The sequence below is a fragment of the Actinia tenebrosa genome, unplaced genomic scaffold (assembly GCF_029948245.1).
Source record: "Actinia tenebrosa isolate PJP-AT-01 unplaced genomic scaffold, QUT_ActTen_1.0 PGA_scaffold11__36_contigs__length_13525064, whole genome shotgun sequence".
Taxonomy (NCBI): Eukaryota; Metazoa; Cnidaria; class Anthozoa; order Actiniaria; family Actiniidae; genus Actinia; species Actinia tenebrosa.
The window spans coordinates 5838279-5856636 of NW_028292571.1; the positions used below are offsets into that span (position 1 = coordinate 5838279).

General features: G+C 37.4%; 1 protein-coding gene across 1 annotated transcript; it reads right to left on the bottom strand.

Moving 5' to 3' along the window:
- Positions 1 to 164: 164 nt before the first annotated feature.
- LOC116286865 (uncharacterized) lies at positions 165 to 18004 on the bottom strand. The gene is made up of 16 exons (XM_089027534.1): positions 17731 to 18004; positions 16637 to 16960; positions 12655 to 12825; positions 11307 to 11471; positions 10444 to 10630; positions 9470 to 9630; positions 8726 to 8893; positions 7585 to 7705; positions 6487 to 6707; positions 5848 to 6032; positions 4976 to 5086; positions 3913 to 4098; positions 3187 to 3401; positions 2671 to 2711; positions 1914 to 2010; positions 165 to 1402 (listed from the first exon to the last, which is right to left on the bottom strand). Exons 1-16 carry the CDS (start codon positions 17894 to 17896, stop codon positions 1129 to 1131), a joined length of 2793 nt encoding a protein of 930 aa, XP_088883660.1. The 5' UTR covers positions 17897 to 18004; the 3' UTR covers positions 165 to 1128.
- Between the last annotated feature and the right edge of the window lie 354 nt (positions 18005 to 18358).

The following is an 18358-nucleotide window of genomic DNA, read 5'->3' on the forward strand; positions in this document are numbered from 1 at the left end:
TTGGCATTAAGATTTACTTCTAATATTTCTATTCATCTGTTTCTTTATTTCATAATCTTTCTACTGAGTTTTAGTCTAGTTTTTATATACTTTTTTTTGTATATTACATTTATTTCATTAATTATTTTTGATATTATTGTTTTATTTACATAATCTAAGCTAATAATAGTTCTATGTGGTTTTTTTTCTTACCTTTAAACTTTCCATGTACAGAGGCATGCGCGCGCGTTTTATATACCTCTATTTTAAACAGACTGCTAGTTGCATGCTCACATAATTTTTTTCCTATATCTCCAGTAAAACAAACCTTTATTAACCGTATACCGGGCGAGGTTATGAAGATGTCCACTTAATAGAGGTACTACTATGTTTATAGTGAAACAAACCCCAACTCAGAGGACACCCTTTATTAAACCAACTCCAGGCAAAGTTAGGAAGGTGTCCACTTAATAGAGGTACTACTATATTTAAAGTAAAACAAACCCCATTTCAGAGGACAACCTTTATTAACCGAACACCAAGCAAGGTAATGAAGGTGTCCACTTAATAGAGGTACTACTATATTTAAAGTAAAATAAACCCCATTTCAGAGGACAACCTTTATTAACCGAACACCAAGCAAGGTAATGAAGGTGTCCACTTAATAGAGGTACTACTATATTTAAAGTAAAACAAACCCCATTTCAGAGGACAACCTTTATTAACCGAACACCAAGCAAGGTTATGAAGGTGTCCACTTAATAGAGGTACTACTATATTTAAAGTAAAACAAACCCCATTTCAGAGGACAACCTTTATTAACCGAACACCAAGCAAGGTTATGAAGGTGTCCACTTAATAGAGGTACTACTATATTTACAGTAAAACAAACCCCAATTCAGAGGACACCCTTTATTAACCGAACGTCAAGCAAGGTTATGAAGGTGTCCGCTTAATAGAGGTACTACTATATTTACAGTAAAACAAACCCCAATTCAGGGGACACCCTTTATTAACCGAACGTCAGGCAAGGTTATGAAGGTGTCCGCTTAATAGAGGCCGTACCAAATGAATGCATTCATCATATTTTATCACTTTAGGAGGTTATCTTTGCACCGTTTTATACTCGTTGATTGCTTGTCTAGCCTATCAAAAGTACGTCGTAAATCTACTGCAATGTTTATTGTTGACGACAGTTTGTCCGCGTCGTTCTGTTATTTCTATTTCACCCATGTCGATTTCATCATCACTTTCGCTGCCAGAAATGGAAGGGAAATGGTATGAATCATGAACTTCCAATTCTTCCCAGAGTTCTAAATACGGATTTTCCTGTAACATCATTTGCTCCAGGGCGTCGCGCAGCTCTGAAAATGATGGACGATCCAGTGGTTTGTCACGCCAACATTTGCGCATCATTGCGTACCTAGAAAAGCCAAAACAATTAAAGAAATATTTTATTTTGTTTTATTTTATTTCATTCTAATTTTATTCTCTTCTCTTCTCTTCTCTTCTCTCCTCTTCTCTCCTCTCCTCTCCTCTTCTTTCCTCTTCTCTCCTCTCCTCTCCTCTTCTATTTTATTTTATTTATTAGTTTTTGGCCCATGAGGGCAGGGACACCACAGCAGCTTTTTGCCAATTACAGTGGGCCCTGTAATATAAATGTGTAAAATACTATGCAAACTGATGATTGGTCAAGTTGAAGATGATTATCGATACGAAAGGACAGAATGTTTGTCTATTCGCACCTTTTTTGTATCTCTGACTTACACTGCTCATATTATCTTAACGATTTCTTGTTAATAACACATGCACGCGCGGCCGGGATCGACGTAGACAAAAATATGAGATTAGACAAAACACCAATGGAAAGGGATTGCAGGTATCAAGGGAACCCTAAGAGATATCCCCCCTCTGATATTAATAACACGCCTTACATTTCATCTGGACAGAAATCAGGCTTGCTCATTCTGTATCCATTTTTCAGCATCTTAGGAATCTTGTAATTGCTTATCGTGGAATATGGACAACCTCCTGTTAAAAGCATGAAGAAAGCTAGTTTAATTACTGTATTTCTTTTGCTTTGCACTTTCGCGCTGTTACAATAGAGGCTTAGCACCATCACGTGATGGCAGCCATGACAAGAGGCACAACAATACAGTCTTTATCTCCCCTGGGAAACTGAATTATTTATTATGTAAAATCAGATTAGACCAGTCATGGGTGCCATCACGTGATAGCCCAAAACATCTATAGACTCCTTGCAGCACTTTGGAATGCTGGTCAATCTGGGGAACAAAGCGATAGGTTCCAATTCTCAGGAGATTGGAATTATAATTTTTTTGTTCCCCAGATCAAGCTCTGCTTTGAGGTCACATGGAAGGGGTCTACAGGGCTAGGCAATGGGACTCCCTCGCAGCAGGCTAGCATTTTTCAAAGACCGTTTTATGTACTACCATGCAGAAGCTGCTGCTTAGCTTTTTATACATGAAATATCGAGACCTTGAACTTGTAGTTTTGTTTTGAATCCAGTGCTACAAGCAATAATTTTAAGGAGTTGCTAAACTTTTACGTTTCGCTATGATTGTGGCCATGGGAACATTCAAGTTTTGTTATGGCATCAGGAATATAGTGTCAATAGATTTTCAGTTTACACGACATCAAATAGTATTTGCTGAAGGGAAGAACAATTACCTAACGTTGCAATCTCCCAAAGTACAACACCATAAGACCACCTGGAAAAACAAAACAAAATAAAACGACTTGAAAGGAAGATCAAAAACACATAGAAGATAATTAGAGTACATTCATTTATATATAGTACACGCACGCTAATTGCTCCGTTCACTAATAAAGCACAGCTTTCGACCAATCAGCGCGCACGTACTATCCTCATAAAATAATAATTGTTAAATAAGCTACAGTCGTGTAGTCAGGAAAAAACAAGGTCGAATTGTCATTGCAAAAGATTGTTAGACTATGTTAGGGGACGAAATCAGTAATATGTCCCAAAAACAGTAGTCTCACGATGCTCTGCAATCCCGACACGACCCCAACCTTGGAATGGCAAATAAGCCCTGCAGCTCGTGCAAGGAAACCAACACCAAAAAGGCAATACATTTTAAACAACTTGAAGGAATCGTATTAATTCCAGAATTACGAAAGTGTCTGGAAAGTATTGTCATGCAGTATTTTGTATAAAGCACTTACACATCACTACTTGGCGTAAACACTTGATCATACAGAGACTCAGGAGACATCCATTTGATTGGTAGCTTTCGTCGTTTCTGGGAGTAGTATATCGCATCGTCATAGATATTTCTAGACAAGCCAAAATCTGCTACCTTCAATACTTTCTTCTCGCCAACCAAAACGTTCCTTGCTGCTAAATCACGATGAACTATTTTCTTTCTTGATAGATATTCCTGGAAGTCAATTAATTTAGGGTCTGTTTCTCAAAAATGTTGATGACGCACGGGAGTAGGGTTAGGCGAAATTACATCCGGTTACTAAAAATAGCCCAACCGGGAAATTACAAGGCGCGCGCGTTATTAAGAAGTTTCCCTCTCTGCTATACTAAGATATTTGGTCAGCAGTTATAAATTTGGTGCAAGCTGATTGGCTGGAAATTTTCAAAATGTTGCAGGTAGTGTTGCAGCCATGTTCACATGATGAAATTTGTTGCGCGCAATGTTGCAAGAGTAGCGTGCGATTCAACTTCAGATGTGTTGCATACAACGTTGAGTGCAACAAGTTTGAGGTAGACACGCTGCAACAGTCCTGCTGCGTGCAATGTTGCCATGCAATGTTGCACCGTGTGTCAGCACCTGTATTTATGCTCTCTTGGTGGGTGCTTTATGAAACTTTATATTATTATTGGTTTTTACAGCAAGTTCCTTTTGATTGTTGCATAACTCAAACCAAACTCATACTCACCATGCCCTGTGCTATTTGCCATGCAAACGCTAACAAATCATTAGGTGTCAGAGTATTATCGTCAACTTCACAGGCATTTTCTCGACCTCTTCTAATCTGTACGCGCTCGCCATCATCGTCGTCCCGTCCTCGTTGATAACTGACTATGACACAACTTGAATCCTGCCTGTGATGATTTCTTCTTGCCTAAGAACATAATGCAATAATTTACTTTACTTTAATTTTAAAACTTTTTTGCATACATATTTGACCGACTAGTTGAATTTGACTAAAATAATTAGTCAACTCGCCCTCATGGTCTAAAAGTCAGTGGCCTCATTAACAAATCGAAGTCAGTTTTCTATGGGTCTTGCTGCGCTTGTGGTTTCACTGCAAAGTTTGGATCATTTTTGACGTCATTTCATGTTCGATTACAGTTACAGATCCATAGAAAACTGACTTTGATTTGTTTTTTACCACAACAAAGTCGAAAAAAATGAACAAATAGACAAGTAAATAGTTTGAAAAAGCCGTTTAATCCGCTCGCTCAGTGCGCGCGTGACAGATGTCATAAGCACAAGCAGGTCTAGCCTCTAATCAAAAATGGTTCTAAGCCAATGAGCTCGCGAGAAATTTCCAAGTTATAGTAAAATGGGCTATTGACTCATAGTCCATTCGGGATGGAGGACTAATTGCTAAATAGTTGACTAGTGTGAGTATACTATTGTTATATTTATAGGGCGACTGTCGTATGCGGGTGCTGTAGCCACACGATGTCTTACCGTAACCGTATACCTACACATTCTAATGGAATGAATTACTGTGCGAAAATATGGGAAGCCATTTCAATGTTACCTCGTGTTTTTACATTGTTTACAAAAATAAAGTGGCACCTCAGTTTTGCAAATTTTCCTAACATTTTTACTTAGATCAGCTGGAAATTAATTCCCTTCAAGCACTGCAGCAATATACATTTTCTAAATTTTGAAGGAGAAATGTTTTACAACCTTTACGTGTCGTAAGTCAGTACACTACGTTTCCCACTAATACGAAAATCGTTCTATATTTGAAAAATGCTACTCACTGGAGATTCGTCTATCATCCTTCCATAGTTGAAGGTCGTGCTACTGTCTCGTACGTTGTCATAGTAAGTACTGTACGAAGACTTGCTGTTTTCCTTTAAAAGTCTCAAAAGCTGCAGGAAAATTATAAAACCTTTTTTAAAAGAATGGTTTATTGTTCTGCGCGCGGTGATAAACTTCTAGATGTTCAGTTGACGAATTGTTGAAAGATAGTGATAGTCACTAAGCGCGCAGCCAAGAAAGACAGGTAGACTGTATAATAATTGCGCATTCATTTCTTTACGAATAAATTCAATACATTTTGAAGGGGATTGAACCGAAAAAAACTAAGATTAAGGGTTGGAAAGCGAAGAATTTGAATCTAAATTTGCACGTCAATCGGAAAATTGAACTAAATAATAAGCTTTGCTTCGTTGAAAACCATGATCAAATAACCAACTAAGCACGCACCGAACCGTGTATATACTTTAATGTACGCACGAAATGAGTGAAAAGCGTCTACGCATGCTTCAAGTACGTATGCAAATCAGCGTAATAGTCTTCATGTTGATGTAAAACTATGATTTAGGGTTTATGAATTTTTTCTTTATAAATTTATGAATTTATGAATTTTATGTAAATTTGACTTCAAAGATTTCTGAGAAATGGCCTTCACAAAATGCCAAAACTTGAAGTCAGTTGTTGCAACTTAGGCTAATTCTTTCATATTGTATTTATTAATACAGTATCTTGGTCTCACAAAAGTATACTCGCGAATTTTTTGTATACTCGAAGATTTTCTCACTAAATTGGAAAACGTGCTGAAAGGCACGCATGCGCAAACTTTTTTCCTAGTGCCCATGCGCATGCGCATACTATCTGCTCCACTACTTACTTGCTGTCGTCGCTTCCTCAGAAAGTTCAACAGGTCTCCATAAGGAACCAGTTCCACCACGAGATACAAAGGCTCAATCAACGTACGACACCCCATCATGTTGACGATGTTGATATGAGATCCTATCTCTTTCATCAGTTTAATCTCAGCCATAAACTCTTTCCTCTGGTCTTCATTGGCTGATTCTGTTTCGGAAATAAGATATATTAAATATAATATAAGATATATAAGATATATTACGCGTGCAAACAGCAGGTGCGTCCACTTCTTATTTTGTTATTCGTATCCAAAACAACAGATTGTATTTTAAAAAAGAAAAAGAAAAACGTACTCACTTGAGGATTGGCAGAACACTCGAGAAGTGAGAACTCTGCATACGCGTCGTGCTTCTCCTAACACTTCTCTCGTGTTCTGCCAATCCCCGCGTGTTTTTTTATTTCTTCAGGACCACAGTCTAGGTAAAACAAGGGCAGTATAAGAAGTTCTGCATATAGGGGAAAACCATGAATTTCACGATGTGTTGGTAACACTTATTCGGAGATTTCTTGCAGGAAAAAAATTATATACGTGTCACATCCAACCAAAACGGCCACCATGCACGCAAAGTTTGCACCGTGTGTCCGATGAGAAGTATTTTACCTCTCAATAATTTTACTGCAACTATTTCTTTAGCTTCATCTTTAACTTTCTTTCGTAATGTTCGTCGCATGATACTCTTTCCTCTTCTTTTCATCGGTGACTTTGATTTTTTTCTCAGTACCCCTTTGTATACATTGCCGAACTCTCCTTCGCCTAAGAGCTCCAGGAACTCTATTTGCTCTGCACTTATTTCCCATTGATCTGAGATATGCATCTGAGATCTTTGGAGAAAAAAAGGATATTAGGAATATACAGGCATAGATTATAGAAAGTTTAAGCACCAGCGTCAGATAGTCGACAAGTGAAAAATTATGTAAATTATTTTTGAAAAGGAATCGCAAAAATTTTTAAGTTTTAAATAAATGAAAGAAAAAGTCAATACTTGTCTTTGGTGAAAAACTTTGCAAAAGCAAAAAGTGATGAAATGCCGGAAACGATGAAAACGTGGTCATTTGGGCCGTTTACGAGGAAGGAAAATTTTAAAACCGAGGTGCTTCGATCTGTCGATATGTTTACGTATTTTATGGTATTCTGGGGAAAGGGTAGAAAAGCAAAATCAGTCGTACTTTTTATTATCGTTGATAACCTTCCATCTTTAAAGTGCACCTAAACCCTGATACAATATTTTCAGTATTGATTCTACATAAAGTGAATAGTTGAATGTGAAATATTTCTTCATTTGAATGTTGCGTCTTTAAGTTATGAAGGTTCATACTTCCAATATGTTACTGACTGTGACGTCACCCCAGGCTTCATTAAATATACAAATGTTGACTGGTTCACGCAAACAGTTTTTGAGAAGAATCATCATTATACTCAAGGTTTCCACAATGTTTATCAGTTGTAAATCTGATGTTCCATAACCGCTAGTACAATCTAGTGTTTAGTATTAAAAATTAAAACAAATACACTCAAAAGCCTGGGTGACGTCACAGTCAGCAATGTAATGGAAGTATAAACCTTCATAACTTAAAGACGCAACATTCAAATGAAGAAATATAATTTCACCATTCAACTATTCACTTTATGTAGAACCAATACTGAAAGTTTTGTATCGGGGGCCCGTTAGGTGCACTTTAACTGAGATGCGAGACTTACTGCAATTTTTTTCGTCGTCGTCGTCTGAAAATCCATAAAAAGAAAACTGCAGCAATCAACAGGACAAATACTCCAGAGGATGTAAGACCAGCAACCTTGCTTGATAGGTAACGAAGCGAGCCTGCAGGAATTAGAATCGTGATCACAATTAATTGTTTGCTATATCTTCACAAATGAATTAAATAAATCAACTTTGACTTGATAGGTAACGGAGAGAGCATGTGGGAATTGGAACTGTGATTCCAATCATTTGCTTGCTTTATCTATACAAATTAATTAAATAAGTCAACGTTGCTTATAGAGGATGACCTTGAGCGTAATTCAACTGATAAACTCGTAGTGCTCTTTTAATATCTTTTATAGTTGATTAGGGAAGGGACCGCCATTAACGTAGTCATCCAAGCCACGGGGTCTAACCATTTGCAGATGTCATTACAAATGCAGCACCTTCATCTCAGTTGGTCCGGCCGAGGCTTGAACCACGACCTACTGCACTGAGTTAACCGGATGCGGCGGACACGCTAATCGGGACCCCTTTTTAATTTACGCAATCACGATAAAGAATAAAAGCAAATTAATTGAATGTAAGCTGAACTATAGACAACAAGAGGAGCAATCAGCAAAGTCTAGATCTGATTATAATCTGACAAAAAACTTAGATGTCATCAACCATTTTATCAACCATTTTATCAACCATTTCATCAAAACAATTTTTTTCAACCATTTTATCAAACCTTTTTTTTAACCATTTCGTCAACTATTTACCAACCATTTTAACAACCATTTAATCAACCATTTTATCATTAACCATGCATGGAAACGAATTAAACATTGGGATCGGCTGTAAGTCAACATGCTACTGATTCGCTTTGCTCTTTCCTGAAGTTGGCTAGTTTCCTTAGCCTCACGTCATAATTGATGAAATTTGTAAAAGTGGTCCCAGATAGCGTGTGTCCACAAAGTAGGTAAGAATGATTTGAAACAGATATTTTAAGTAATATCATTAGAAACTAAGTGCGCCAGCTGCAGTGCAATTCTATAAAGAAAAAAGAAAAAAGAACAGCAGCCAAGCACAGTGAGCAGCCTACTTCTTGTTGCTATGCACAACCTCAGTTTTTGTCTTAGCATTCAAGACACTTACCATCACATAGAATATCTCCACACGGTAATTCAGATATACCATTTCCATGGCAGTACTGGCCTCCCCATAGGGCCGGTGGATTGGAACAATTGCGCATGCGTCGTTTGGTTCCTCTGCATGATTTAGAACAGTTGTTCCAATATCCCCACGATGACCAGCTTCCATTGACTATCAAAGAAAAACAGATGTCATCAAAAACATCAATCAATGTTGTGTAAATTTTTATTAAACTCTGAGACACTTTCTGGGCTGATATAAGTCATACTGATCAAACTCACAGCTCCAATATAGGCCTGGCACCATCATTTGATGGCAGCCCTGACAATTATCACAAGTGTAAAGACTTTTCCCCTGGAGAAATATATTATTTCTGATGTAAACTAGATTCAACGAACATGCCAACTGCCATGTCTGCCATGACATGGAGCCTCTAGCTTTTGAATTAAGCAGGTTAAGTTGTGTGGAGGGAGAAAAACCGGAGAAAGGCGGAGAAAAGGGAGACAATACAAATAAAACAAAGTCAGCTAACGTCTGCTGTTCGGTCGAGGATAGACCTCTCGACCCAAGTGACAAATAGTCCTAAGGTCATACCAGCTTTGTCAATTCTATTTCAATATAGTAGTGAAATGCTTCTTCTCTTCCGACTAGGTGGATCATTCTCTCACCAATAAAATCTTCACCGATTTTTTAGTCGGAACACAAACTAGATCATTGCATTGTCATACAATTTTAACTTTGTCATACCTGGTGCGAATCTATACAAAAAGATCGACCATACTTTTCCAATTGTAACATTCTCATTTGTTCGAAAACACTGGTCCGATCTGGGATATTTTTCAAGCAGCTTCAACGAGACGTTGCCTGTCCAGCACTCGCCCCAATATTCTAATCCAAAGTATTGAGAGCTAAAACGAAAGCATAAAGCATAAAGCAAAAAATAAAAATAAAATAAATAAAATTGAGCAGTTTCTTTGGGGAAGGATGAACTTCGGTGGTAGGAGTGCCATTTATATACAAAGTAATCTAGATGAGCACTTATATAGGGGAGGCCATGTTTATGATTTTTTTCACTCTTTAAGTAGCATCATCAATTCCGTGAATGAGGAAAAACTGGGTCGAGTTGGAATTGCAGTGCATCGTGGGACAGTTTTGGGGACTAAATTTAATGGCTCCATCTTGGCCATGTCATTCAAAACAGTACATCCTACACTGCTATGCAATGCCAACTTGACACACAGTTTTGTTCGTAGCTGTTTTAATTTTTTGAGTTATGCCTTTTTCTGTGAGCGAATCTTGTCAAGGTTTTATTCAAAATTCAATATCTCGAATTAAACTGAACTCTGGACATCCCATCTTTTTTTATATTTCTTGTGTGAAGCTTGGTTTCCGCCACTTTTCTTTTGAAACTCGACAATATTGTAATATTAAATATTCAATATCTTCAAAACGAGCTCCGAACACCCATTGTTCTTTTCATCTTTGGAATCCGCGCTAAATTATATATAACATAACTTTGTTAAAAAGTTTTCTAAGTTACGTTTTGTTAAATAGTTGTCAGTCACCTTAGTTGTCATCATGGCCTCGTAAACAGGCGCAAAGGGATAGGGATTGGGAGCCCGTGGAAAGGGGCAGGGGAAATTTCCTCTGTCCCCCTTCTCACTTCACCTAGCTCATCTCTCGTCGCTTTGCGCCTGCTACTCAATCTATTGTCTTCATACCTGCTGAAGTCGACCTGCACATGCTTGGCACATCTAAAGACTACAGCAGACAGAGAGTCAGTGCTATGATTATGCCATACAATACTGCTTCGAAAGTCATGCTCCAGCATGTTGGGCAGTAATCGGCGTGTTAAGGATGAATAGTAACATCCAATGGCTTCGAAGGGGTAGATTGACTGCAAAACATCTGGAAAAGAGATAGTTGGTGCAAGTTGAAGGTATCATTCTTTTGCGATCGTTATCCTCATCTTCATCATTATACTTTATTGTTATCATTAGTTTTGGTTATCATCATCATCATCATCATCATCATCATCACCTATTTTCATTATTATTATTATTATCATGTTATTATTATTATTATTATAATTATCTATATTATGAAATATTATGAAATATTCACCAGAATAGACTAATTAGATTGATTTCAGAAATTACACAGTCAAAATAAACCTTTGTTTTCGGTGCATCATTATTCATCACTACCATCATCATAACATTATATCATCATCATCATTATTATCGCCATCATCATCATTGTCATCATCATCGTCATCATCATCGTCGTCATCATTATCATCATCATGTATCATCATCATGTATGATCATGATCATTATCGCTATCATCATCATCATCATCTTTATCATCATCATAGCATCACCTCATCTTTGAAAATCAGTCATCACTGAAAGATTTCTGTGTCAAATAAAGTTTATCATCATCATCATCATCATCATCATCACCACCATCATCACCGCCACCATGATCATCGTGCAGCATCATCATCACCTCGATTAGAAAGCTGGAAGGTAAAACCCTGACATCAAATACTTAGGTACCTCACATGCCTACACCAACCAACCTTTACACATGATCACATAACAGTTCTTGGTTTCCTCAGGGGATCCTTGACAAACTCTTTCCTTTCCATATGAGAAGGACTTTATACATGTTCGTTGTCTTGTTCGGTGGCCCAGTCCACATGACTTGCTACACGTGTTCCAGTTACCCCACTCGCTCCATATCCCTGGAAAAATAACGTTGCCTTTACTGTGCGGATACTTTAGCCGAGACCCCTTTTACAAATTAGTCATTAACCAATTATACTGTGATTTTTATTTTATATTTTAACCAGCCAATCAGATAGCCCATGAGAACGTGATAACTGATTGGCTAACACTGTTATCAGTTCAATCTCCGTCTAGTTTGCGGTTATCTGATTGGTCAGTTTTATTCAAGTGTTCCCGATAAGTGTGTTCACACAGTAATTGCAAGAGATCAGTTTTTTTATCGACTTCATTTTGTTTACGAGCTGAGTTGACCTTCAAAACAAACTCATAATCAAGGTCAACCAATGAGAATAGACCTATCCCGAATTCGCTTGACTGACCATGAAACAATGGTTTGAAGTCAAGACTGAACTTGATTCTTTTATTCATCAAGTTCAACCTCGACTTGAAACCATTGTTTCGTGAACAGTCAAGCGAATTCGGGATAGGTCTATTGAGGATTAAATATTGAATTTTGATTGGCATTCCTCATGATTCAGCCAAGAGAAACCCCGAAAAATACGACTGAATTCTTTATTGTTATTGATCGTAAACACTAGTCGAACTCATGATGGAATTCCATGATTTTCAATTGACAAGAGAAATCTACATCGTACTCAGTCCCTGCTCGGAAAATGCTAACCAAAAGGAGTTGACCATAAAATCACTTTCGGATAACGCGGTTAACTCAGCTGGTTTGGGAAGCATGGGTGCATGGTGTAGCGCGTGAATGCGCTTGTCTCTAACCTGAGTATCAGGCCTTCAGGGTGCCTAGGGAGGGGGAGTAAGGTCTTTTCCCTCCCCCCCCCCCCCCCCCCCTTCTCTCTCTCCCCAAGAGAGCATGATACTGAGGTTAGCTCGCTTCTCACCAATAACCCAGCTTCGATTCCTTGACTCATATGTCATATATGTGGGTAAAGCTTGTAGTTGGTTCACTTCTGCGCTTCGAGGGTTTTTCTCCGGGTCGGTTCTCCGGTTTTCTTCCATTCGATCCATGAGCAAAAAGTTCTTAGTTTAATATAATTCGGTCATTCGGAACGAGGGTCACAAGATTTTTTTTAGTTAGCCAATGGCTATTAAGTGCTACCCTCGTAAAACAATACATTTTTCAAGTCAGCTGTTTCCGCGGCCATCCACATTTAAGATATTCTTCACTCGTACCTTGACATTTGTTGCTGTTGCATTTCTGTTGCTCCAAATGAGATCCTTGACAACTGAGTCCACCCCAGCGGGGAGAAGGATTGGTACAGTTACGCGTGCGCTTGGCATATGAATTACCACACGTTTGGTTGCACTCTTGCCACTCACTCCATTCGCTCCAGCTTCCGTTTACTTGAAAAGAAAAAAAAAAGCATCTTTATTGCTCTGGATGGATGGATGGATGGATGGATGGATGGATGGATGGATGGATGGATGGATGGATGGATGGATGGATGGATGGATGGATGGGTAATAATAATAATAATAATAATAATAATCTTTATTTAAGCACGGTAACTCTATCAATATCAAGATAAAAAACTTAATGTTGCTCTACCTAGAGGCCGTAAAAACTATATTAACAAATGATAATTATGTAAAATATACAAATGCTACACTGATACAATAAATATACAATTGAAATAAGATAATAGGTTAATTAGATATATTTCGTAGAACTAAAACGATTAAATATTAGTTGTCATCAGTGCAAAACCTATAGCTTTTTATTTTTTTTTTAAATACTTTTAAGGATCGTTCTTCTTTTAATGACTGAGGCAGAGAATTCCAAAGCCAGGCTCCAGTAAAAGCAAAACTATTTCTGAAATAGTCAGTTCTGGCTTTTGGAATTTGTAAATTTTTAGAAGAACGCCTTAAGTTGTAAGATTGAGTACCAATCTGGCTGGAAAACATATCTTTTAAATAAGATGGGACGATATCATTGACGATTTTGAACATCATAATGGCCTTTTGTTGCAGTCTTTGTTCATTTAAAGGTATCCATTTGAGTTCATTAAAAATTTGACTCGTTCGTACGCTTAAATACGGTGCGCCAGTAATTATACGGGCTGCACGGTTTTGTAGTTTTTGTAACTTGCTAGTTAAAGTTTCGTCGATACTGTCCCAAACTAAACAGCAATAGTTAAAGTAAGGCTCAATTATGTTCTTATAGATTTTGATTAGATAGGGCCTACTTAAAATTGGCTTAATTTTCTTTAACGTGCTTAGGTTACATGCAATCTTCTTTTTAATGTGCTCAACATGAGAACGCCAAGTCAGATTTTCATCAATATAGACGCCGAGACATTTTGTTTCTTTAGATCGTTTTAACGCGGTACCGTCTATAGTCAGACATAAGTCTGTGTCATCTAAAGTAGAAATTCTTTGACGGGAACCAATTAACATAAATTCTGACTTTACAGCATTCAAAGTGAGTTTGTTGGCACAGAGCCAAGAAGCTACATGTTCTAAGCCGATATCCATTTGATTATTCAGGTTATTAATTCCACAGTCAGAAAATGATAAAGTCGTATCATCAGCATAAAGCCTAGTTGTACTATAGTCGAGGCAACGCGGTAGATCATTAATGTAGATTAAAAAGAGAACTGGGCCCAAAATTGTCCCCTGAGGTATACCAAAAGAGATGGGACGGGCTTCGGAAAGTACTCCATTGATTGAACACTGTTGCGATCTGCCAGTCAAATATGACTGAAACCACTGTCGGACTGTGGCGTTAAACCCATAATATTCTAGTTTTGCTAACAATATACTATGATCAACGGTGTCAAATGCCTTCTTAAGGTCTAAAAATATCACACCATTGATCATTTTCCTGTCTATATTGAAGTACCATTCATTTGTTAGATCTAAAAGCGCAGTTAAAGTTGAGTGATAAGGTCTAAAGCCCGACTGATGGGTATCTAGTAAATTATGTTCGTCAAGATATGAAATCAGCTGCTCACAGATTAGTTTTTCAAAAAGGCGGGAGATAGCAGAAGTAACTGAAATAGGTCTATAGTTGCCTGGGTCATCTTGTTCACCAGATTTAAAAATGGGGGTGACTTTAGCCACTTTCCATTCCGACGGAAAAATATTTGTTTTAATCGAAAGGTTAAAAAGGGTAGTTAATGAATTACAGATATGAGGAGCCGCTGCTTTTAGAATAATATTTGGAATTTTATCAAGACCAGTTGCTTTAGCAGTATTAATACCTTGCAGAAGCTCAAGTACTCTAGAGGAATCGATCAAACGAAAAGTAAACACATGGTCTACTTTTTTAACATAATCAGCGAAATTTACATTACTGGCACGTTTAGAATTTATTTCTGAAGCTAATTTACCGGCAATTTCTGTGAAATAAGTGTTAAGGACAAGCATTCAAAGTGAGTTTGTTGGCACAGAGCCAAGAAGCTACATGTTCTAAGCCGATATCCATTTGATTATTCAGGTTATTAATTCCACAGTCAGAAAATGATAAAGTCGTATCATCAGCATAAAGCCTAGTTGTACTATAGTCGAGGCAACGCGGTAGATCATTAATGTAGATTAAAAAGAGAACTGGGCCCAAAATTGTCCCCTGAGGTATACCAAAAGAGATGGGACGGGCTTCGGAAAGTACTCCATTGATTGAACACTGTTGCGATCTGCCAGTCAAATATGACTGAAACCACTGTCGGACTGTGGCGTTAAACCCATAATATTCTAGTTTTGCTAACAATATACTATGATCAACGGTGTCAAATGCCTTCTTAAGGTCTAAAAATATCACACCATTGATCATTTTCCTGTCTATATTGAAGTACCATTCATTTGTTAGATCTAAAAGCGCAGTTAAAGTTGAGTGATAAGGTCTAAAGCCCGACTGATGGGTATCTAGTAAATTATGTTCGTCAAGATATGAAATCAGCTGCTCACAGATTAGTTTTTCAAAAAGGCGGGAGATAGCAGAAGTAACTGAAATAGGTCTATAGTTGCCTGGGTCATCTTGTTCACCAGATTTAAAAATGGGGGTGACTTTAGCCACTTTCCATTCCGACGGAAAAATATTTGTTTTAATCGAAAGGTTAAAAAGGGTAGTTAATGAATTACAGATATGAGGAGCCGCTGCTTTTAGAATAATATTTGGAATTTTATCAAGACCAGTTGCTTTAGCAGTATTAATACCTTGCAGAAGCTCAAGTACTCTAGAGGAATCGATCAAACGAAAAGTAAACACATGGTCTACTTTTTTAACATAATCAGCGAAATTTACATTACTGGCACGTTTAGAATTTATTTCTGAAGCTAATTTACCGGCAATTTCTGTGAAATAAGTGTTAAGGACATTTGCTACATCCTTTGGATTAGTAACAGTATTTTGCACAGTCTGCCTAATTTCGCTGATTTCAACATTTTGTGATCTCTTGCCCCTGAGATTATTTATTGTCTTCCAAGTTTTCTTGGTGTCACTAGAGTGTTTTTCAATTTGATCTTGATAAAATTTCCTTTTCGTCTTAGTAACTAATTGATTAACAAAATTCCTCATCTTTCTATACTTAGACCAGTCTTCTGGGTCATTAGACTTCGTGGCCTTTTTCTTTAGGAAGTCCCTGTTATGCATTTCCTGTTTAACATTAGCATTTATCCAGGGAGAGGGTTTGTTGCGCACTTTTATCAACCTAGTGGGAGCGTGCTTATCAATAGTTTTTAAGAAGATTTTTTTCCAGCTTGCCCATGCTTCGTCCACGTTTTTTAGTTGGTCGAAGAGTGGCCAAACAGTGTTTTTAAGGTCATTTTCAAAGTCTTCACAGTCAAAATTTTTAAAATTTCTCGTTTCAATAATTTTAGGTCTTCCTCTTGGGATACCAATTTTCCTGATGGCGAAAGCCAAATAATGGTCACTAATAGATAGTGCATAAACTCCAGACTGAATAATATTATTCTTACAATTTGATATTACATGGTCGATTAAGGACTCTGTCTTTTTCGTAACCCTAGTTGGCTCGTTGATTATTTGCTCCAATTGAAATTCATCAAGTATATCATTGGGTGGATGGATGGATGGATGGATGGATGGATAGATGGATGCATGGATGGATAGATAGATGGATGCATGGATGAATGCATGCATGCATGCATGCATGGCAGCAATTAAATACCGAAGGCGACAGTGTCTTTTACTAACCAGGTAGAAATTTGTACACTTTATTTCGATGAGGTCCTCCAACGCTATAGGAACACAGATTATCTCCATTACCTTTCCCATGCTTGTCATACCGGTTATCACCAGCCCAACACTCTCCCCAATCCTGTACACCAAAATACCGATAGCCCTGCTCTAAGGTAAAATTAGCACATCCGTAAACCATTTTTGGAAAGGCGGTATTAAGGTTGGTCCACCCACTATTCAGAAAGTTCTTGAATGAATCCTTTCTACTTATCAGGAAAGCTCGATCGTTTCTGTCATCCACGTAGCACCCTAGATTTTCAAATCGAATTATGGTTGCTCCTGAAATATAAGTTAAACGCGAACATTTTTTATTTTGTTTACATTATTTGCTGGGAAATATTATTCGAATTGCATATCTGGAAGCTTCTCCTGTGGTAATCAAAAGCAGACGGTATAGCGAGAGATGCACCGAGGGAGGGGAAGAGTTTACGTTTGTTGCGCGGAAGACTTCGTCAAGTCAACATTTTGAGAGACTCGGAAATGCTGTACATATAGATTCTGATCACTTCTGTTATAAAGGGTTGTAACATCGACCAGTATTAATCCTTTGACGGATTTGCTAATTGATATTAATATAATAAAAATTCCCAAAATATAAAACCTTAAAAAACTGTTTTAAAAAACACGTCTGTGGTATGGACAGCTCAGTTGTTGTTCCCTGCTGTAGTAGACTCTCCTTCGTTGGCGATTCTTGTCAGAGAAATCCAAGAATTGTCAACGAGAGACACTATGGTACCAGAGAAAAGTTGCTGTAGATTTTTAATTTTTTTAAATTTTTATCATTAAAATAAGTTTATGTAACTTGATCTAAGCTCGGTCATAAATTGGCAAATACAAAAACTAATGCCTTGCAAGAACTTCAAGATTCAGAGAACATGAACGAAAAAAAAATATAGGAAAATATTCGACCATTTGGTAAAATAACAAGATGACTTAAGTTAAACAAAAGGTCACAAGGAAATAAAGGAAGTAATCTCAAGCAATTTCCATTTAGGAGTATTCTTTAGAATAAATTCTTAATAACGACAACAAACTAAATTAATATTTACCAAATATTCGACGAATTTCATCCCAAACTGAAACATTCGGTTTGTTAGATCGCTGGAGACCACTCTTATTTGAAAGATTATACGTACATTCATTCATTACCAAAAGACATCCGAAAATTCCTAGTGCAAAAGTTCTTGAAAGCGTTAAAGTCCAAATCGATGCCATTTTGGTTGGCTGTCCAAGCTCTCGGAGTCATTTACTGGAAGTCTTGTCTTCGTTTGCACACATGAGACTATGGATTTGATTAATTACTCCTTAAAACTCGGGACTAAAGCAAACATTTTTAGGTCTTAAATTTCTTCAGCCTCAAGAAAGAAATCCATTTTCAATGCACGTCCTAGTTACAAACGTAGTAAAACTTTTATATTTTGAAGAGTGTCTGCTATTCATTCTATACAAATGCCACATATATTTACTTTATAATGGGTACCTATGGCTCTTTTCTACATCATTTACGTTAATTTAGGGACTAAAATTAGCTATTTACTTTTGGCTCTGTCGCAAGCAAACAGCTGTTTGCGACTGACATAATCGCCTCTCTGAATCTCGCTTGGACGCCACTTGGAGAACCCGTGAAAATACTCCCATTCCGAGTTCGCCTTTACTCAGTCTTAGCCTCGACTATAA

Coding starts and splice junctions, on each gene's coding strand:
- LOC116286865 (XM_089027534.1), bottom strand. CDS start 17,896: ATGGCATCGATTTGGACTTTAACGCTTTCAAGAACTTTTGCACTAGGA. Junction 11,472..12,654: donor CAACAGCAACAAATGTCAAG/GTACGAGTGAAG, acceptor TTATTTTTCCAG/GGATATGGAGCGAGTGGGGT. Junction 7,706..8,725: donor TGGAGATATTCTATGTGATG/GTAAGTGTCTTG, acceptor TAATTCCTGCAG/GCTCGCTTCGTTACCTATCA.